Consider the following 22,140-nt stretch of genomic DNA (forward strand, 5'->3'; position numbering starts at 1 on the left):
TTATTAATATGAATATACACATTTAGGAAAACTGTGAAACACCCCCCTTTTTGGAAATATTTGATTAACATACATGCTGTTAACAATTCTTAAAGAAAGGCTGAAGAATGAATATTACCAGATACCATATATGACTACATTTTTTGTGTGTGTGGCCAGTGGTATATTTAAATAAATGATTGATGTTACGGTGATCTTTTCCATAATCAACAGCTAAGAGTTGTTGTAACTTTCTCATATTTGTGGCTATTTTGAGGTAATATCTTACAGATACAATTCATTCAATAGTCTGCTTAAATGACAAACATAATTAGTAGGGATAAAAAAGCTCACATTGGCAAAGTTACTTGAGGTTAAAAAAAATTGTAAGTTCACTGTATTTTAAGCACTAGAAGATTGCATTGCTTTGGAAATGGTATTGATTAAAATTTATAAAATGTTCATACAAGATTATGCTATTCTGACACTGAAATTTTATTTTATTTTTTAATGTTTTCCGTGAAGTCAAAACTTGAAATAATAACGAGGGATACTCAAACTCATCCTACATTTTTAAAACATTTATCCAGAAAGAGTATAACTGTACTTCACTGAGCCAAATTCTTCCTGATATTCACGTAGTATTATCAATTGAGAGACACAAGTCCAAAATTTACTGAAAAACAAATAAAACAACTTATTAAAAAATACTGAGGAGATTTCCACTTTGTAAGAAAGTTGTGGAATTACTATTTCCTTCCCTCATGCTGAAACATTTATTATTTCCTATCTTAATTGGAAATATTTGAAGATACTAAAGTTTAGGCTTGATTGATGATTGTGAGTTCTTGACACCATAAACTGTAGTCTGGGAATTAAAACAACTGTAAAGGAATTACAAAAGGGGAGTTTATGCTGATATTATCAGATAACGTAGCTCTCTACATAACTCTGTACAAAGATACTGAAGTTTAGACTTGATTGATGATTGTGAGTTCTTGATACCATAAACTGTAGTCTGGAAATTAAAAGAACTGTAAATGAATTACAAAAGAGGAGTTTATGCTGATATCAGATAATGTAGCTCTCCACATAACTCTGTACAAACTCTTTAGTGATTAGTATAAATGTTTACAATCTGCATGTAAACAATGATTATCAATATCAGAGGTAAACACAATTTTTCTGTAAAAGGGCATTATATCAATGATTTAGAATTTGCAGACCACAGTGTCCCTGTTGAAACCATTCAACTCTCCATTTTTGTAATACAAATGCTGCTATGAGCATTGTGTGAATGGAAGGGCTCAGGCATGTCCAATAAAACTTTTTTTTTCCTTTGTAATACTATGTTACATTATTATTATTATTATTTTTACTTTACAATATTGTATTGGTTTTGCCATACATTGTATGGATCAGCCATGGGTGTATATGTGTTCCCCATCCTGAACCCCCCTCCCACCTCCCTCCCCATCCCTTCCATCTGGGTCATCCCAGTGCACCAGCCCTGAGCACCCTGTATCATGCATTGAATCTGGACAGGTGATTCGTTTCACATATGATAATATACATGTTTCAATGCCATTCTCCCAAACCATCCCACCCTCTTCCCCTCCCTCAGAGTCCAAAAGACTGTTCTATACATCTGTGTCTCTTTTGCTGTCTTGCATACAGGGTTATTGTTACCATCTTTCTAAATTCCATATATATGTGTTAGTATACTGTATTGGTGTTTTTCTTTCTGGCTTGCTTCACTCTGTATAATAGGCTCCAGTTTCATCCACCTCACTAGAACTGATTCAAAAGTATTCCTTTTAATGGCTGAGTAATACTCCATTGTGTATATGTACTACAGTTTCCCTTCACAAAAATAGGAACGGGGTCAAATTTGGCCCATAAACCTTAGTTCACCCACCCCTGTTTTAGACTTTTGCCATAGACATTCACTCATATGCTATTTTCTTTACTTAATATGGGCTAATTTGATTAAAATGTGAAAATTTGATAATAGATGTAAGTTTTAAATTTAACTCCAGCTCTTTTTATTATGAAGGTAAATTAGCAGAATCTTATGAAGTGTTTCCAGAGGAAAAGATGAGGCAAACATTTCTAACTCAGTTTTGGAGATTTTATTCCTGATATCAAAACATAATGTAAGAAATTAAATATCATCAGCAATTTAAGCCCTATATTAAAAAAATAAAGTACTAAAAGTATCAAAATTAGTATTCCATGTTACATATGATTTTATCCCAAAAGTAATTTATCTTTAGAAAGCTTATTTGTGGAATCAGTTACATTAAAGGATTAAAGATGAAAATCAAAGTTTGAAAAGAGAAAATCACATATCCTTGAACAAAATGTAATGACCAGTCATGAATTTTAATAGTCTTTTAGTAAAATACAACAGAATATCTTTTTTCTCAGTAGCATAAATAACCTGACAAGATCATCACAACTAAATATGCTATATATTCCTTGTTTAACTCAATTTGAACAAGTTAACAAAAATGATATTTTGGGACAACTGGGTACCTCTGAGTATTGCAAGATGATAAATAATACCAAAGATTTTTTGTTAATTTTACTAGCTTGAAAATTGCATCATGGTTAAGCAAAAATCAAAGATGTATTTTAGGAATTCATACTGAAAATATACAGGGATGATAAAATACTATATTTTGGTTCTGGTTTAAAATATATCAATAAAATTCTTTTAACGTTTTAAAAAGACAGTTAATGCAAATATTTTAAAAGTCCTCATATTTATTGAGTCTGCTTGATCTGTAAATGAAACTTATTTCTCCATTTCTCTTAATGTATATTTGATAATATTCATAAGATAAGAATGATAGCAAACAATTTTAATGTTTGAAACAGTAGCCAAGTCTTGATAAAATCAGTTATAAAATGAGAACTATCACCATAACTCCTTTAATTTAGTACTCTGCTGGAAGTTCTATCCATGAAACTATCATAAGAAAAATAAATATATATAAAAATATTGGAAAGGAGGAAAAAAAGCATGCCATTCATTGCAAATAACACGTTTCTTCCTAGGGCCTTAGTGTTTTACACTAAATATTTCTTTTACTGGAAAGTCTCCTTTCTCAGATATTTGCATGTTTAGCACCCTCCACTCCTTTAGGTCTCTGTTCAAATGTCACCTCAATGACAAACATCCACCCCAATGACATTTTTTAATATTACAGTATCCCCCCACTTCCACGATTTTCCAGTTTTCTCTTCTTTTACAAACTACTCATTAAAATATGAAAGACCATATACATAGTTTACTGGTCAATTATGTTCAGGTTTATTGTCTATATTCTCTTACATCCTTTACCCCATGAAAGCAGGGATCTTTATCCACTTTGTAGATGAACTGATACACTTCCAGCAGTGGTATGCTGGAGTTTGCCTGGACCATATCCTGGGAGCCAACAGCTGCAAGTCTCTTCTCACCTCTGAGTTCAGAAAGGATACAATGATGGCTTGAAATCTGCCATGGTGAGACTTCACCTTTATTTGTGTATCCAACTAGTGGTTCTTTTCATATTTTCTTTCTCAAATTCATTAACAATAATACATGTTGCAATCAGTTGTTAAGGTTCTGTTGATTAACAGGGATTGACTCTGCACATAAATTATTTAAATATGTTTATTTATTTTAAAATATTTTTTGAGTATCCACTGCATGGCTGACAGATGTTCTAAACGAGAAAGATTAACGATTTCTGGTAAATGTTTAACAACTGCCTCTGTGGAGTTGCATAAATACAAATCTATTTGTAGAGACTTTCTGTTTCTATGATGTAAACTCAAAATTCAAGGGATATAAGCACACTAACTCTCTTAAGTCCAGAATTTCTGGGAGAAAAAAGTAGATTCCTTAAACATAATCATACAAGAGCCAAATCTAAATTAAATTTTCATGCACTCAATATCACATGCTGTTTCTGAAGTTGACTCATGTATCTCAGTTATTTTGCCTTTTTATATTTTTTATCCATATTTACAAAACTGATTCACCTGTATCTTTAAATGATGCCTCATTGGCCCTCTCTTTACTTAGATTCCCCTGGGCTAACAGGAGACAGATAAAATAAATCCAGTTCTATGTGTATGACATACATAGAAAAGAACATTCCTATTTTCTCTTTTCCAAAGCAGAATTTGCAGAAAATGTTAGGCTCTGAAGCCTAAGAAAAATGTTACTTAAATTGTATAGATAGATTATCATAGAATTACAAAATATTCATTTAAAATCTTTGCATTAATACAAATAAAATGTCTTAGTAAGTAGTGTTTCATATTATATGAAAAGGAGCAAGTGTAAGAACTACTTTATGAGTCTACCCAGGTGTAACTAAGTTTATACATAGAGCTTGAGTAAGAGACAAAGAGCAACTATGCATTGCATTATAATGAAAATATTCCTCAAATGTTGCAGTAGCAGGAATGAAGGATATTGTGGGTCAAATATTACCAGTCTAACCATAATGAGAACTGTAAACCTTGAGAGCCATGACAAAGTTAAATCACCATACTTGATTTGAGAGTACAAAAGAAACCAAATAAATTGCTAACTCAATTCACCAACTCTGAATTTGCAAAAGTACAGAAGTAATCAGACTTTAAAATTTGAGACTAAATCGTCAAGAAGAACCAGGGAGTAAGTATCTTTGTTATTTTCCAGTATAATAATATGATTCCATCTCATGAAAATGTTTTAAAATAGTATTTGTTTATGGATTTGTGAATTCAAACCTTTTTTTATTAAAATGTGATTATTTACTAACAAGAAGATTATTCAGAGTCCTAAAGAACAAGCACAGTGATAAGTCTTGGGTTTTTCATTAACTTTTCTTAAGTTAAATGGTTTTCCGTTATAGATATAAAATGACATTCCCTATGTAAAGGAATACCTGCTTCCCAGTAAAAGTTTGACCATCTACTTGGACACTTTCTAAAGCAATATTGTAAAACAAAAGAAAATTGATGTGTTCATTGCATGAACTAAACTATTTCTAAGCAATATTTATTTTAGTAGCAGAAGTTACACTCTCTTGTCCTTCTGGCCTTTTATCAGAAAAAGAAAACAATGGTGGGGGAAAGGGTTGCATCAACCAAACCCATAAGAAAGCAGAGAATACAAAAAAAAAAAAAAATCCCATGGATAAACACATACACTAAAGTGAGATATTTACTATGTTGACTAGTCATTTAAACTCGTGAAAGTTTCCTAAATAAAGTGGGCCTCAGTTTTGCAAAATATAAATGTGGAAGAGGGCTACATAGCCTCTGTAAGCTTATAAACTCTGTATTTATATTATCTACAAAGCATACTGGTTTTTATAATACTAAGGAAAGGAGAAGAATAAATTAAATATTATCATATTATTACCAAAGAAGCTAAATATTTTAAAGAATAATTTGAAGTCTTAATAAAGAAAACAGTAGAAGAAATGTCCCAGTTTAAATGTTAACATGTAACTTTTATTTCATCCATGGCCTGTGAGAGTGTATTTTTGAAGATGAGAGTTCAATATTTAACTTCAGATAATATTCATTTCTTGAATGAAAGGTTGAATGGAAACTGGAGAAAGTTACTGTATGGGAACAGAGGTTTTAAATTTCAAACACTATCTTCATGATGGAAGCTTTAAAACTTTTGTATTCTATCCTCAAATATCTTTTAACATTTTTTTCTGTCCAATAGGGAGAGCATATATTTTCTATTCTAATGAGGGAGAAAAGAATCAGAAATGAAAAACCACACAAGACCCACAGAATTCATTCTTCTGGGGCTATCAGATGACCCAGAGCTTCAGACTGTGACTTTTCTCTTTTTAATCATCACATATATATTAAGTGTCACTGGAAATTTGATCATCATCATTCTCACCTTGGTGGACTCCCATCTACAGACACCTATGTATTTTTTCCTCAGGAACTTCTCTATATTAGAAATTTCCTTTACGACTGTCTCTATTCCTAGATTTCTGGGCACAATTATCACCAGGAACAAAGCAATTTCATACAACAATTGTACAGCTCAGTTGTTTTTCTTCATTTTCTTGGGTATCACTGAGTTTTATCTTCTAACTGCCATGTCCTATGATCGCTATGTAGCTATCTGCAAACCCCTGCATTATACAACCATCATGAACAACAGAGTCTGTGTATTGCTTGTCTTTTGTGCTTGGCTTGCAGGGTTCTTAAACATCTTCCCACCTGTTATTCTTTTTCTCCAGTTAGATTACTGTGATTCTAATATCGTCGATCACTTTGCTTGTGACTATTTCCCCCTCTTGCAACTATCCTGCTCAGACACATGGCTCCTTGAAGTGATTGGTTTTTACTCTGCAATAGTGATTCTGCTTTTTACTTTAGCATTAATAATTCTGTCCTACGTGTTTATCATCAAGACAATTCTGAGACTGCCTTCTGCCAGTCAGAGAAAAAAGGCATTTTCTACATGTTCCTCTCACATGATTGTCATTTCCATCTCTTATGGAAGCTGTATATTCATGTATGCCAACCCTTCAGCAAAAGAAAAGGCATCCTTGACGAAAGGAGTAGCAATTCTGAATACTTCTGTCGCTCCTATGATGAATCCGTTTATATATACACTGAGGAACCAGCAAGTGAGGCAAGCCTTCAAGGATACCATCCAAAAGGTTATCTTTTTCTCAAGTAAATGCATATATCTGTAGCATTAAGAAATAAAGTTCCGGTCAATGATTTCTTTATTCATATTCTCTCAAAACTATTTCACTACAGTTATATGATTTCTTTTTATTCATTCTTATTCTAAACTTCCCCACACGTTGAACCAAAGAAATTTGATAAAGCTGAATATTGCTTCAGAATTTTCTGTAAATTGTTTTTTATCCATATGTATTTGATGAAGTATAAAGTGTTACAACATAAGCCATTTTGTTCGAGAAGGGAAATCTCAGGAATAATGTGGATTTCTGAAAAGTTCACTCTTACAAGATAACAGAAATGAATATTATTAGAGAATTTTGATTCTATTTGGCATTTTTATAAAATCAAATAACCATATACATTAGCAGGTTGGAAATAAGATATAAATATTTACTTAAATATTTTTGAAAGACTATAAACATATACATATTCAAACTCTTTATAATACTATTAATAATTTTGATAATAATGAAGAGATGGACAAGAAAGAAGAGGGTAGAGATAATTTTGTTTAGCAATTACTATATTCCAGACTTATTCTAGAGAATGATTTTCTAGAAGAGAGTAATTTGTTCCCGTTGGCTCACTGAATCCTGCCAACAACATTCTGAGGTACCTGTAATTGTTTTTCTCTTGTGGAAATATTACTTTATCTTTTCCTCTGGAAATATCTTATAAGATTATCATCATTCGTATGCATCTAAAAAATGTTGGAATCAAATTTTAAAATCTTACCTCTGTCAGGAATTTTCTCATTTTAGTCATAAACAGTTCAGTCACTCAGTTGTGTCCGACTCTGCAACACCATGGACTACAGCATGCCAGGCCTCCCTATCCATCACCAACTCCCGGAGTTCAGTCAAACTCATGTCCTGTGATTTGTTAATGCCACCCAACCATCTCATCCTCTATCGTCCCCTTCTCCTCCCACCTTCCTTCCCAACATCAGGGTTTCTTCAAACGAGTCAGTTCTTCACATTGGGTGGCCAAACTATTGGAGTTTAGCTTCAACATCAGCCCTTCCAATGAAGATTCAGGACTGATTTCCTTTAGGATGGACTGTTTGGATCTCTTTGCTATCCAAGGAACTCTCAAGAGTCTTCTCCAACACAACAGTTCAAACGCATCAATTCTTCAGCACTCAGCTTTCTTTATAGTCCAAATCTCACATCCATACGTGACTACTGGAAAAACAATAGGTTTGACTAGATGGACCTATTAGTCATACTACCTTATTTTAAATAAGAAATAATATATGGGTCAATATTTAGGAAAATTTTAAGACAGGAGGTCTTTGGCCCACCACCTATTTTTGTTGAAAGTTTTATGGAACACACCTAAGCCCTTTCATTTACATGTTGTTCATAGCTACATCCAAAATAAAGACAGGAAGACCTGAGTAATTGCATCAGGGACACTATGCCTGCAAATTCTAAATTATTAGTATATGACCCTTTTACAGAAAAAGTGTCTGTTGACCCCTGCTATTGATAATCAAAATAATTATACTGATAGCAAACATTTAAACTAACCACTAAAGAGTTTGTATAGAATGATGTAGAGAGCTGATTATCTGATAATATCAGTGAAGACTCCTTCATATCTTTTGTAAAAATTTTACAGTTCTTTTAATTCCCAGAACTAAACTATCTACTGTTTATGGTATATTTTTTATTGAGTGAATAAGAACTCACAATCCTCAATCAAGTCTAAAATTCAGTATTTTCCCATGCTTCCAAACAAGCTTAGAAATTATGAATGTTTCAGTATGAGGGAAGGAGAAAGTAATGCCATGACTTCCCTACAAAGTGGAAATATCAGTATTTTTTTCAGTATATTTTTATAGACTATTTTTCTTCACACCCTCTCCAGCATTTATTACTTGTAGACTTTTGGATCACAGCCATTCTGTCTGGTGTGAAATGGTACCTCATTGTGGTTTTGATTTGCATTTCTCTGATAATGAGTGATGTTGAGCATCATTTTATGTGTTTGTTAGCCACCTGTATGTCTTCTTTGGAGAAATGTCTATTTAGTTCTTTGGCCCATGTTTTGATTGGGTCATTTATTTTTCTGGAATTGAGCTGCAGAACTTGCTTGTATATTTTTGAGATTAGTTGTTTGTCAGTTGCTTCATTTGCTATTATTTTCTCCCATTCCGAAGGCTGTCTTTTCACCTTGCTTATAGTTTTCTTTGTTGTACGGAAGCTTTTAAGTTTAATTAGGTCCCATTTGTTTATTCTTGCTTTTATTTCCAATATTCTGGGAGGTGGGTCATAGAGGATCCTGCTGTGATGTATGTCAGAGAGTGTCTTGCCTATGTTCTCTTTTAGGAGTTTTACAGTTTCTGGTCTTATATTTAGATCCTTAATCAATTTCAAGTTTATTTTTGTGTATGGTGTTAGAAAGTGTTCTAGTTTCATTCTTTTACAAGTGGTTGACCAGTTTTCCCAGCACCAATTGTTAAAGAAATTGTCTTTAATCCATTGTATATTCTTGCCTCCTTTCTCGAAGATAAGGTGTCCATAGGTGTGTGGATTTATCTCTGGGCTTTCTATTTTGTTCCATTGATCTGTATTTCTGTCTTTGTGCCAGTACCATACTGTCTTGATGACTGTGGCTTTGTAGTAGAGCTTGAAGTCAGGCAGGGTGAGTCCTCCAGTTCCATTCTTCTTTCTCAAGATTGCTTTGGCTATTCGAGGTGTTTTGTATTTCCATACAAATTGTGAAGTTATTTGTTCTAGCTCTGTGAAAAATACCGTTGGTAGCCTGATAGGGATTGCATTGAATCTATAGATTGCTTTGGATCGTATACTCATTTTCACTATATTGATTCTTCTGATCCATGCTCATGGTATATTTCTCCATCTATTAGTGTCCTCTTTGATTTATTTCATCAGTGTCTTATACTTTTCTATATATAGGTCTTTGGTTTCTTTAGGTAGATATATTCCTAAGTATTTTATTCTTTTCGTTGCAATGGTGAATGGAATTCTTTCCTTAATTTCTTTTTCTATTTTCTCATTATTACTGTATAGGAATGCAAGGGATTTCTGTGTGTTGATTTTATATCCTGCAACTTTACTATATTCATTGATTAGCTCTAGTAATTTTCTGGTGGAGTCTTTAGGGTTTTCTATGTAGAGGATCATGTCATCTGCAAACAGTGAGAGTTTTACTTCTTCTTTTCCAATTTGGATTCCTTTTATGTCTTTGTCTGCTCTGATTGCTGAGGCCAAAACTTCCCAAACTATGTTGAATAGTAATGGTGAAAGTGGGCACAATTGTTTTGTTCCTGACTTTAGGGGAAATGCTTTCAATTTTTCACCATTGAGAACAATGTTTGCTGTGGGTTTGTCATATATAGCTTTTATTATGTTGAGGTACCTTCTTACACTGTTGGTGGGAATGCAAACTAGTACAGCCACTATGGAGATCAGTGTGGAGAGTCCTTAAAAAACTGGAAATTGAAATGCCTTATGACCCAGCAATCCCACTGTGGGGCATACACACCAAGGAAACCAGAATTGAAAGAGACACGTGTACCCCAATGTTCATCACAGCACTGTTTATAATAGCCAGGACATAGAAGCAACCTAGATGTCCATCAGCAGATGAATGGATAAGAAAGCTGTGGTACGTATACACAATGGAGTATTACTCAGCCAGTAAAAAGAATACATTTGAATTAATACTAATGAGGTGGATGAAACTGGAACCTATTATACAGGAACCTATTATACAGACTATTTAACTGTCTGAAGACTTGTCCTGCCAGTTTTCCCAGAGCACAAAGTGCCTCACTCCTGCTCTCCACACTGAACTCCTTCAGGCGGTGTTGAATATCAGCAGCTGCACAGCACATGATTTAATCCTTGTAGAGGCTGATGGCAAGCACTCATGGCAAGTGCCTATTTGTAGCAGACAAAATAAATATTACTGGATACCAAATATGACTGCATTTACTGTGGTCAGTTGCATATTTAAATAAAAGCTTGATGTTAAGCTGATCTTTTGATAATCAGTAGCTAAGGGGTGTTATAACTTTCTCATATTTGTGACTATTCTGAGATAATAACTTATACATACAATTCATTTAATTGCCTCTTTAAGTGATATGCCTGATCAATAGGAGTAAAGAAGATAAAAAGGGCAAAGTTTTACCATATATAAACTTGAGGGTTTTTGTAAAAAATGCTTATTTTAAGAATTATCATATTGCAAAATGTACTGATTAGAATTTATATGAATAATCATGCAAGATCATGGAATTCTGGCCCTGAACAATTTTTTTTTTCTGTTTTCCATGAATTCAAAAATTTATATTATGATGAAAGGTACACAAACTCATCCCTCATTTTTAAACCATTATTATAGAAAGACTGTAACCATTAACTCAGAGGCAATTTTTTCCTCATATTCACATACATTACTCAATTGAGAGTCTTAGATCCATCATTTGATGAAACATAAGAAAAAAATTTATTTTAATTTTTAATTTTTAAAATTTATTTAATTTATTTATTAATTTTAATTGAAGATTAACTATTTACAATATTGTATTGGTTTTGCCATACATCAACATGAATTCACCACAGGTATACACATGTTCCCCATCCTGAACACCCCTCCATCCTCCCTCCCCATACCATCCCTCTGGGTCATTTCAGGGCACCAGCCTCAAGCATCCAGTATCATGCATTGAACCTGAACTGGTGACTCATTTCATGTATGATATTATACATGTTTCAATGCCATTTCCATAATTATCCCACCCTCTTGCTCTCCCACAGAGTCCAAAAGACTGTTCTATACATCTGTGTCTCTTTTGCTGTCTCGCATACAGAGTTATCATTACCATCTTTCTAAAGCCCATATATATGCATTAGTATACTATATTGGTGTTTTTCTTTCTGGCTTACTTCACTCTGTATAATCGGCTCCAGTTTCATCCACCTCATTAGAACTGATTCAAATGTACTCTTTTTAATGGCTGTATATGTACCACAGCTTTCTTATCCATTCATCTGCTGATGGACATCTAGGTTGCTTCCATGTCCTGGCTATTATAAACAGTGCTGCAATGAACATAGAGGGTAATGTGTCTCTTTCAATTCTGGTTTCCTCGGTGTGTATGCCCAGCGGTGGGATTGCTGGGTCATAAGGCAGTACAATTTCCAGTTTTTTAAGGACTCTCCACACTGTTCTCCATAGTAGCTGTACTAGTTTGCATTCCCACCAACAGTGTAAGAGGGTTCCGTTTTCTCCACACCCTCTCCAGCATTTATTTCTTGTAGGCTTTTGGATTGCAGCCATTCTGACTCGTGTGAAATGGTACTCATTGTGGTTTTGATTTGCATTTCTCTGATAATGAGTGATGCTGAGCATCTTTTCATGTGTTTGTTAGCCATCTGTATGTGTTCTTTGGAGAAATGTCTATTTAGTTCTTTGGCCTATTTTTTGATCGAGTTGTTTATTTTTCTGGAATTGAGCTGCAGAACTTGCTTGTATATTTTTGAGATTAGTTGTTTGTCAGTTGCTTCATTTGCTATTATTTTCTCCCATTCCGAAGGCTGTCTTTTCACCTTGCTTATAGTTTCCTTTGTTGTGCAGAAGCTTTTAATTTTAATTAGATCACATTTGTTTATTTTTGCTTTTATTCTAGTATTCTGGGAGGTGGATCATAGAAGATCCTGCTGTGATGTATGTCAGAGAGTGTCTTGCCTATGTTCTTCTCTAGGAGTTTTAACTTTCTGGTCTTACGTTTAGATCCTTAATCCATTTCGAGTTTATTTTTGTGTATGGTGTTAGAAAGTGTTCTAGTTTCATTCTTTTACAAGTGGTTGACCAGTTTTCCCAGCACCAATTGTTAAAGAAATTGTCTTTAATCCATTGTATATTCTTGCCTCCTTTCTCGAAGATAAGGTGTCCATAGGTGTGTGGATTTATCTCTGGGCTTTCTATTTTGTTCCATTGATCTGTATTTCTGTCTTTGTGCCAGTACCATACTGTCTTGATGACTGTGGCTTTGTAGTAGAGCTTGAAGTCAGGCAGGGTGAGTCCTCCAGTTCCATTCTTCTTTCTCAAGATTGCTTTGGCTATTCGAGGTGTTTTGTATTTCCATACAAATTGTGAAGTTATTTGTTCTAGCTCTGTGAAAAATATCGCTGGTAGCTTGATAGGGATTGCATTGAATTTGTAGATTGCTTTTGGTAGTATACTCATTTTCACTATATTGATTCTTCTGATCCATGATCATGGTATATTTCTCCATCTATTAGTGTCCTCTTTGATTTCTTTCACCAGTGAATAACCAACAAATCTCAGAAGAAATAAAAAAAGACGTCAAAATATGCTTAGAAACGATTGAAAATGAAAACACAACAACCCAAAACCTGTGGGACACTGTAAAAACAGTGCTAAGGGGAAAGTTCACAGCAATACAGGCATACCTCAAGAAACAAGAAAAAGGTCAAATCAAAAACCTAACTCTACACCTAAAGCAACTAGAAAAGGAAGAAATGGAGAACCCCAGGGTTAGTAGAAGGAAAGAAATCTTAAACATTAGGGCAGAAATAAATGCAAAAGAAACAAACGAGACCATAGCAAAAATCAACAAAGCCAAAAGCTGGTTCTTTGAAAGAATAAATAAAATTGACAAACCATTCACCAGACTCATCAAGAAACAAAGGGAGAAAAATCAAATCAATAAAATTAGAAATTAAAATGGAGATATCACAACAGACAACACAGAAATACAAAGGATCATAAGACACTACTATCAGCAATTATATGCCAATAAAATGGACAACGTGGACGAAATGAACAAATTCTTAGAAAAGTACAACTTTCCAAAACTGAACCAAGAAATAGAAAATCTTAACAGACCCATCACAAGCACAGAAATTGAAATGTAACCAGAAATCTTCCAGCAAACAAAAGCCTAGGTCCAACATTGTAAGAGCATTCCCTTTTCTCCACACCCTCTCCGGCAATGGTGGATTCATGCTTATGTATGGCAAAACCAATACAGTATTGTAAAGTAAAATTAAAAGAAAAAAAAGACAAAAGACAATAATTAAAAAAAAAAAAAAAAGCCCAGGTCCAGATGGCTTCACAGCTTAATTCTACCAAAAGTTTGGAGAAGAGCTAACACCTATCCTACTCAAACTCTTCCAGAAAATTGCAGAGGAAGGGAAACTTCCAAACTCATTCTATGAGGCCACCATCACCCTAATACTAAAACCTGAAAAAGATGCCACAAAAAAGAAAACTCCAGGCCAATATCACTGATGAACATGGATGCAAAAATCTTTAAGAAAATTCCAGCAATCAGAATTCAAAAACATCTTAAAAAGATCATACATCATGACCATGTGGGCTTTATCCAGGGGATGCAAGGATTTTTCAATATCCACAAATCAATCAATGTAATTCACCACATTAACAAATTGAAAAATAAAAGCCATATGATTATCTCAACAGATTCAGAGAAAGCCATTGATAAAATTCAACATCCATTTATGATAAAAACTCTCCAGAAAGCAGGAATAGAAGGAACATACCTCAACATAATAAAAAGCTATATATGACAAACCCACAGCAAACATTATCCTCAATGGTGAAAAATTGAAAGCATTTCCCCTAAAGTCAGGAACAAAACAATTGTGCCCGCTTTCACCACTACTATTCAACATAGTTCTGGAACTTTTGCCCACAGCAATCAGAGCAGACAAAGACATAAAAGGAATCCAAATTGGAAAAGAAGAAGTAAAACTCTCACTGTTTGCAGATGACATGATCCTCTACATAGAAAACCCTAAAGACTCCACCAGAAAATTACTAGAGCTAATCAATGAATATAGTAAAGTTGCAGGATATAAAATCAACACACAGAAATCCCTTGCATTCCTATACAGTAATAATGAGAAAATAGAAAAAGAAATTAAGGAAAGAATTCCATTCACCACTGCAACGAAAAGGATAAAATACTTAGGAATATATCTACCTAAAGAAACTAAGAGGCTTTCCTGGTGGCTCAAATGGTAAAGCATCTGCCTGCAATGCGGGAGACCCGGGTTCGATCCCTGGGTTGGGAAGATCTCCTGGAGAAGAAAATGGCAACCCACTCCAGTACACTTGCCTGGAGAATCCCACAGACGGAGGAGCCTGGTAGGCTACAGTCCACGGGGTCGCAAAGAGTCGGGCACGACTGAGTGACAGAGCAACTTCACTTTCACTTTCAAAGAAACTAAAGACCTATATGTAGAAAACTATAAAACACTGGCAACTTACTTTAAAGGAAGTTTTACCATATGCCAGCATGTGTGTTTCACATAGAATATATCTTTATAAAATCCCTAATTTACAGGTTGGAATCAGAGTAGAAATAATTTTTAAAAATCTTATCCAAATAACATACCTGAATTGAAAAAGCGGGGATTATAACCAAGATCTTTCTAAAACCTAGGAAATACAGTAAAACAACTTCTACCTGTTGACTTGTAAAATGCCCCAGTCCCCCACTCTTAGAGAATTTCCTCCTGTTGGGAAAGACTTTGTCTTTTTTCAAGCCCCATAAAATCATCCTATCCTAGTTTGTGTCAGCTGGTTCCTTGAATTGCTATTCTCTACTGTAATATAGAAAACCTAAATGTGTCAGGAAAAAGTCACCCAGTGGATATGTCTCCAAAATAAAAGTCATTGGAATGAAATCTTTAACAAAGTGACAGATTTCTAAGTTTCCACTCAGACTCATATTAACCTCCCAACCTCATACTCCTCTTCTTAAGCCCCAGATAATGGAATAAAGGAATCCAGACAATGGGTTTGCTTTAGCAGTCTTCTCATATATTAGACAGTCAAGAGAGTAGGCAGAGTGGACGTTTAGTAGATTGGATCTGTATTGAGTTGAGGAAACCAAAATGTGCTGTTGTTCAGTCACCAAGTCGTGTCTGACTCATTGTGACCCCGTGGACTGCAGCACACCAAGCTTCCCTGACCCTGACCATCTCCCAGAGTTTGCTCAAGTTCATGTATATTGCATTGGTGGTGCCACCCATGCCATCCATGTCATCATGCCATGGCGATGCCATGGTGATGCCATGCCTCTGACATCCTCTTCTCCTTCTGCCCTCAATCTTTCCCAGCATCATAGTCTTTCCCAATGAGTCAGCTATTGGCATCAACCGGCAAATTATTGAAGCTTTCAGTAGATAACAGCAACGGAGCTGCTCTGCTACATAGGAAATCCCAAACCAGAATTAGGTCATCTATGAATGGTTTAGCACCAGGTTCCCTACACATTGGGGTGCCATGATGGTTGAAGGGGTGACTACCTTTCTGGCTGTACCCAGTGTCCCAGGAAGAAGGGCTCTCTGCACCTAACCCTGGTCCCAAAGCACAGGGAGGTGCTCCCTTAGGGACCCCAGTGGAGGCCTGCCAGCAAGGATGTTGGTGGACCAGCTATCCAAGGCCAATCAAGGCTCCTGTGATGCTGCTGTGTCATTCTGCATGGGCAGGATTCTGACTTAGAGGTGTTCAGTCATAATCCCACAGATGGTAGCTTTGATCCATTGGCTCCTCAGCTAAGCTCTCAACCAAAGTGTATAAATATCTGAAAACAAATATTACTTTCCAGAGAATATTTTTTCTTCAAAATTTCTGCCATCTAAATGCTATTAGTATTCTCCCTCCATTTCTGTTTCTCAGCCTTGTCCAACACTTTGCAGCCCCATTGACTGTAGCCCACCAGGCTCCTCTGCCCATAGAATTTTCCAGGCAAGAATACTGAAGTAGGGGTACCATTTTCTACTTCAGGGGATCTTCCCCATCCAAGTATTGAACCCAAGTCGCTTGCAAATCTTGCATTGGCAAACAGATTATTTCCCAACTATGCCACCTGAGAAGAATCTACATTAATATTCCCTTAATAGAATCTCTATTTTGTCGGAGTATTAGTATAAACATGAAATAGCAATGAAAACCTTTATTTTGTCATTCCGATTAACAGTAATAATAATGTATTTATGTTAAAAAGAAGCTGAGTTCCCTCAATAAATTCAGGCAACCCAGAATTCGATACATATTCACAAATATAAAAGTCATTGTTCTCAGTTAACAACAATCGTCTGTAATTAACAACTGTGTATGACTCTGATCTGTAAACCACTTCTGGAACGTGAGGTGTTAACCATTCCTGGGATGTTTTTGGTAAAGTAGTGAAGAATATACCCAAATTTCTAAAACATCATTTCAGACTTCTTTTTCCTTACAACTCATTCATACTTTTTTCCCTTAGTCCCATGGATCTTAGGATAACAACTTACATATTCCTTTCTGTCCCTTTCTTCTTAATTAATTATAGTGTCTTGGATTGGAGAAGGAAATAGCAACCCACTCGAGTGTTCTTGCCTAGAGAATCCCAGGGACGGGGGAGCCTAGTGGGCTGCCATCTATGGGGTCCCGAAGAGTCGGACACGACTGCAGCCACTTAGCAGCAGCAGCAGCAGCAGTGTCTTGGATAAGGGCTTCCCAGGTGGCATTCGTGGTAAACTACATGCCTGCCAGTTCAGGAGACATAAGAGATATGGGGTCCATCTCTAGGTTGGGAAGATCCCCTGGAGGAGGGCATGGCAATCCACTCCAGTATTCCTGCCTGGAGAATTCCCATGTACAAAGGAGTCTGGCAGGCTACAGTCCATAGGGGTCTCAAAGAGTCAATACACGACAAGTGACTTAGCAGCGGTGTCTTGGATCTCATTGTCGAAACGGGCATGTGGCTCATTGAAAGTGAAAATTAACCTATATGATGAACAAATGCTGGCCATTGTGTTAAATAAGATAACTGGAAGTGATTTTCAGGACACATATGTATGCTATTCCATTGTAAATTGTAAGCATGGCTTCTTTGAGAAAAGATCACTAGCATTCCCCAAATTCACCAATTTAAAAAAGTGACAATATTTAAATATCTATTAAAAATTGCATCCCTTATTTTATGTAAATTGTGAGACACGAGTGGGAAGCTCTCTAAATTCCACAATATAATTGGAAACAAATTAGCTTCTGACACTCTCTATGTGTACTAAATTTTCTTTTCATAACTTTAAGACTCCTAAGGAAATCATAAGTAATTCTATGAATACATATATTCTCAAGGCAGTAGGCACCCTTTGCATACTACACAGTATTCCACTTCCTTATCTTTTCCTTTCACTTGAGGATCTTTATCTTGGGGTTAGGTTTATAAGCTAGAATAATTTGTCACAGAAGAGAACAGAATATTTATTAAATTTGATATCTTGGGTAATACTGTGTTTTATAACAACCCTTGGAAAAGGTAATGGCACCCCACTCCAGTACTCTTGCCTGGAAAACCCCATGGACAGAGGAGGAGCCTAGTGGGCTGCTGTCTATGGGGTCGCTACAAGTCGGACACGACTGAGCGACTTCACTTTCACTTTCACTTTCCTGCATGGGAGAAGGAAATGGCAACCCACTCCAATGTTCTTGCCTGGAGAACCCCAGGGATGGGGAAGCCTGCCGTCTATGGGGTCGCACAGACTGAAGCGACTTAGCAGCAGCAGCAACAGCATAACAACCTTAATCTTTTTTAGAATGATTTGTTCCACTCCTGATTGTGTTTGCTGACATCTAATACCATAGAAGAACATCATCATGACTGTATGGAAAAACAAAACAAAACTTATGAGTCGATTTAGATTATTTTCAGATTATTACTTTATGACTGCCTTTGACTAGTCCTACAATTAATTCAGAATCCCGTTTCTCTCAGTTTTCTAATTAAAAAAAAGTCCTTGTTTCTTTCTTAATGGAAAAGGAAATCAAATCAAAGCATCAATAAGTATGAATAGGAATAATGAAGGAAAAACTGTAAAGACCTAACTCACTCTCAAAATCTGTATATTTTCCTAGAAATGTTGCTTCTCTCCTAATTGTCTCAGCTTTAACTATTATCTATGTCTGAAGATAATTTTTAACTTAAAGATGAAATAAATTCTTATAAAAATATGGCATCAAGACTTAATTTTAGTTAAAAATATGTGAGACTATTAGAGATTTGCATTCCAAGGGAAATTATTAAAACTTAACTCTCTGAGTTATAGGTTTCTTTTCCACTATGAACATGACTATAATATTTCATGGAATTATTATGAAGGCTAATTTAATTAAAAGAAGAGTGAAATTATATAAAAACTTTAAAGCATGTATTCCCAGAGTAAATACTATTTTTATCATTATTCCTAAAAATAAAATCAATTATTACCTTTGAGGAAGATGATCTCAATATAGAAAACAATAACCATTTTTGAGGAAACTCATTTGAGAGACAATGCTAAGATTTATGTAGTTATCTAACAGACTCATTACAATAGTGTTGTGTAATGTTTGAATAAGCTAACAATGAGAGGCTAAATATTAAACAAAATCATATAGCTGGTAAATGGTCAAATTGGTATTCTAAATTCTTTCTGCTTGAACTGAAGCATGTGTTATTTATCAAACGTATATTCAATGAGGAGGACCAAACTCAAAGAGTAATTTTCTAACAATGAATAAATAATTAGTAAGACAAACAGAAAGTGTTAATGTGCTCATTCTTCATAACCCTTGATATTTACAGAAAGGAAAGGCAACTCCAAGTTATTCATCTCAATGTAATGAAAAGTTAAGCTAAGAATGTATAAATCAATGCTAAGAAAAAGTTGTCATTGGCTTTTACTTTACAGTCTTACCTCTTTTTGTACAAAAGCATCACTTCAAGTGACTGAAGCTACTTTAAAAACTTGGTAACTGTTTCAATTTTAGGATAAGATATCGAGCATTTCTAAGAATACTCTATCTCAACACATTTGGAATTACCTTATTTATATAGATAAATTTCCTTGATACATTTTACATGGAAGCCATGGGAGCAAACACAGTGAATGAAGGGAAGCAAGATACGGAGTTACTGTGGTCCTTTCTGGATGTGATTTCTATATGAATTTTAACCTGCATGAGGCAAATGTTGCTTTATCCACCATATGGCCAAGACTCATGAGGAATACTCCAGTGAATCAAATGTGACAACAGGGCCAAGAGGAAAATACACTAAGGATTATAAACATGTTATCAACATTTATACTACTACTGAAACAGAAAACTTGGCAGATAACATCCAAACAGATAGAAAAGCATGAGAACTAGGGCAGAAGCATATGGATTATTTTGCTTACTATCTATGTGAAGATATCTAAATGTACAGGATTTTGGAAGAGATCTCCTGAATATCCTGAATCATCATTTCTCTGAAGAATAGACCTTTTCCCCCTTGCTGACTAAAATACTGTGATGAATGAATCTTATGTGTACACATTACATTTTCCTTTCTCATGTGATAAAATGTCTCTCTAAAGTTGCTCTCTGTGCTATTAAATATACAAAAAATTAAAAAATAAAACAGAGCACAATAAAAAGAAGAATGAGACAAAATATCATACTCAGTGAATTCCCATGAAAGTTATGAGATATTTAAGATTAGTTAGTTAGTTAAGTTGCTCAGTTGTGTCTGACTCTTTGCAACCCTGTGGACTGTAGCCCACCAGGCTCCTCCATCCATGGGATTCTCCAGGCAAGAATACTGGAATGGGTTGCCATTTCCTTCTCCAAGGGGTCTTCCCGACCCAGGGATCAAACCCAGGTCTCCCGCATTGCAGGCAGACGCTTTAACCTCTGAGCAACCAGGGAAGTCCCTGTTCAAACTCATCCAAAAAAAGCTTTTCAGGTTATTTTCCTATAATAATTGTACTAATTGTTGAGAAAGATCTACCAGAGGTCCTGTTTTCATCTGATTGATGGTCTGTGTTTCAGGAATTACTGAAAGTGTAAAATCTAGGAATTTTACAAGAATTTACAACTCAAATTCCTTTTAATTTAATTTTAGAAAGGACAGAAAATTAAATAAATTTCATCTACTGACTCAATCACTGTTATTCATTCAACAAATATTTATTGAGATTCTTCTATCTTTAGATACTATAGGAGCACTAGGGACACTACAGGATCAAAATAGGTATGACCCAAACTTTAAACAGCCTACCAAGGAATTTCCAAACACAAATATAGAAGATACTGTCGTGGTCCATGCACATGTTGGAAAAGAATTTCCAGACATATAGAATGAGAGGGAAATAAAGTTTATTAGAGTGGGAGATGCTGATAATAAGAGATACTACACTTGATCTTAGCCAAAAGGCTGAGAAGCAACAGACTTAGTCACATGGGGAGAGGGGAGGAGAGGGTGAGATGTATGGAAAGAGTAACATGGAAACTTACATTACCATATGTAAAATAGATAGTCAATGGGAATTTGCTGAATGGCTTAGGAAACTCAAACAGGGGCTCTGCATCAACAGGGGTGGGATTGGAAAGGAGATGGGAGGGAGGTTCAAAAGGGAGAGGATATATGTATACCTATGGCTGATTCACTTTGACTTTTCACTTTCATGCATTGGAGAAGGAAATGGCAACCCACTCCAGTGTTCTTGCCTGGAGAATGTCAAGGATGGTGGAGCCTGGTGGGCTGCTGTCTGTGGGGTAGCACAGAGTCGGACATGACTGAAGCGACTTAGCAGCAGCAGCATGGCTGATTCATGCTGAGCTTTGACAGAAACAGCAAAATTCTATAAAGCGATTACTCTTCAATGAAAGATTAAAAAAAAAAAAAAAAAAGAATGGAAGACGCTGTTAGAACAGTGGGCCAGCTCAAGGGAGTGACATTAAACAGTCTTTAGTCCAGTTTTATACCCAGGGTACGAGTACAAGGAATGGGATAGGTGTATTGCAGGTCATTTGCTGATTGGATGAGGCACGTATACTGGGTGGGGAACAGTAAGGCAAATACCTTCCCTGTGTGGGGTAGGAGGGGAGACAGGTTATATTGCTCAGGAGGACCTGAAATCCATTAAAAGTTACAACATTGGGGAGGGAAGGACCATATGTGTCTGGTTTTTCCATTCCTGCATCACAAGACCCTCCTTGGTTTTACCTGCTTTTTAGTCCTTGGGTCACCACATTCCTCCCTTCCTTTATTTTTAGGGCCAATTCTTTGGCCCCTGTTGATACCCTGTTCATGTCTAACTATCTACCTATTTCCCTTCTTAGGCATTTGGGAACCCAGTCTCAGGACAAGAGGAGCGATGTCCATTCTGGCTTCTTCAGGCTGTACAGGGGTGTCATGGGGCCCTGGGTTCCCTTTGCCTGCTTCTTTGTCAGAGTGCATTTATGGAGGGAGATGAGAGTCCATGGAATGATAAGGTGATTTCTTTCAGCATTGTCTTTGGCTTGGTCAGAAGGTATTCTTGTTGTACTACCACTTGGAGATTTGTTGTATTCTAGAAGAAACAAACTTAACAAAAAGTTAAAGGTACATGGCCCAAA

General features: G+C 35.6%; 1 protein-coding gene and 1 pseudogene across 1 annotated transcript; one reads left to right on the forward strand and one right to left on the reverse strand.

Moving 5' to 3' along the window:
- The first annotated feature begins 5,750 nt into the window (after positions 1-5,750).
- Positions 5,751-6,701, forward strand: LOC138438286 (olfactory receptor 6C3-like). The gene has a single exon (XM_069586459.1). The coding sequence runs from the start codon at positions 5,751-5,753 to the stop codon at positions 6,699-6,701; it is 951 nt and encodes a 316-aa protein (XP_069442560.1).
- Positions 6,702-20,859: 14,158 nt separating this feature from the next.
- Positions 20,860-20,968, reverse strand: LOC138438526 (U2 spliceosomal RNA; annotated as a pseudogene).
- Between the last annotated feature and the right edge of the window lie 1,172 nt (positions 20,969-22,140).

Source organism: Ovis canadensis, chromosome 3 (genome assembly GCF_042477335.2).
Source record: "Ovis canadensis isolate MfBH-ARS-UI-01 breed Bighorn chromosome 3, ARS-UI_OviCan_v2, whole genome shotgun sequence".
Lineage (NCBI taxonomy): Eukaryota > Metazoa > Chordata > Mammalia > Artiodactyla > Bovidae > Ovis > Ovis canadensis.

What these genes read in the sequence shown, in the direction of transcription:
- LOC138438286 (XM_069586459.1), top strand. Translation starts at nt 5,751, where the DNA reads ATGAAAAACCACACAAGACCCACAGAATTCATTCTTCTGGGGCTATCA.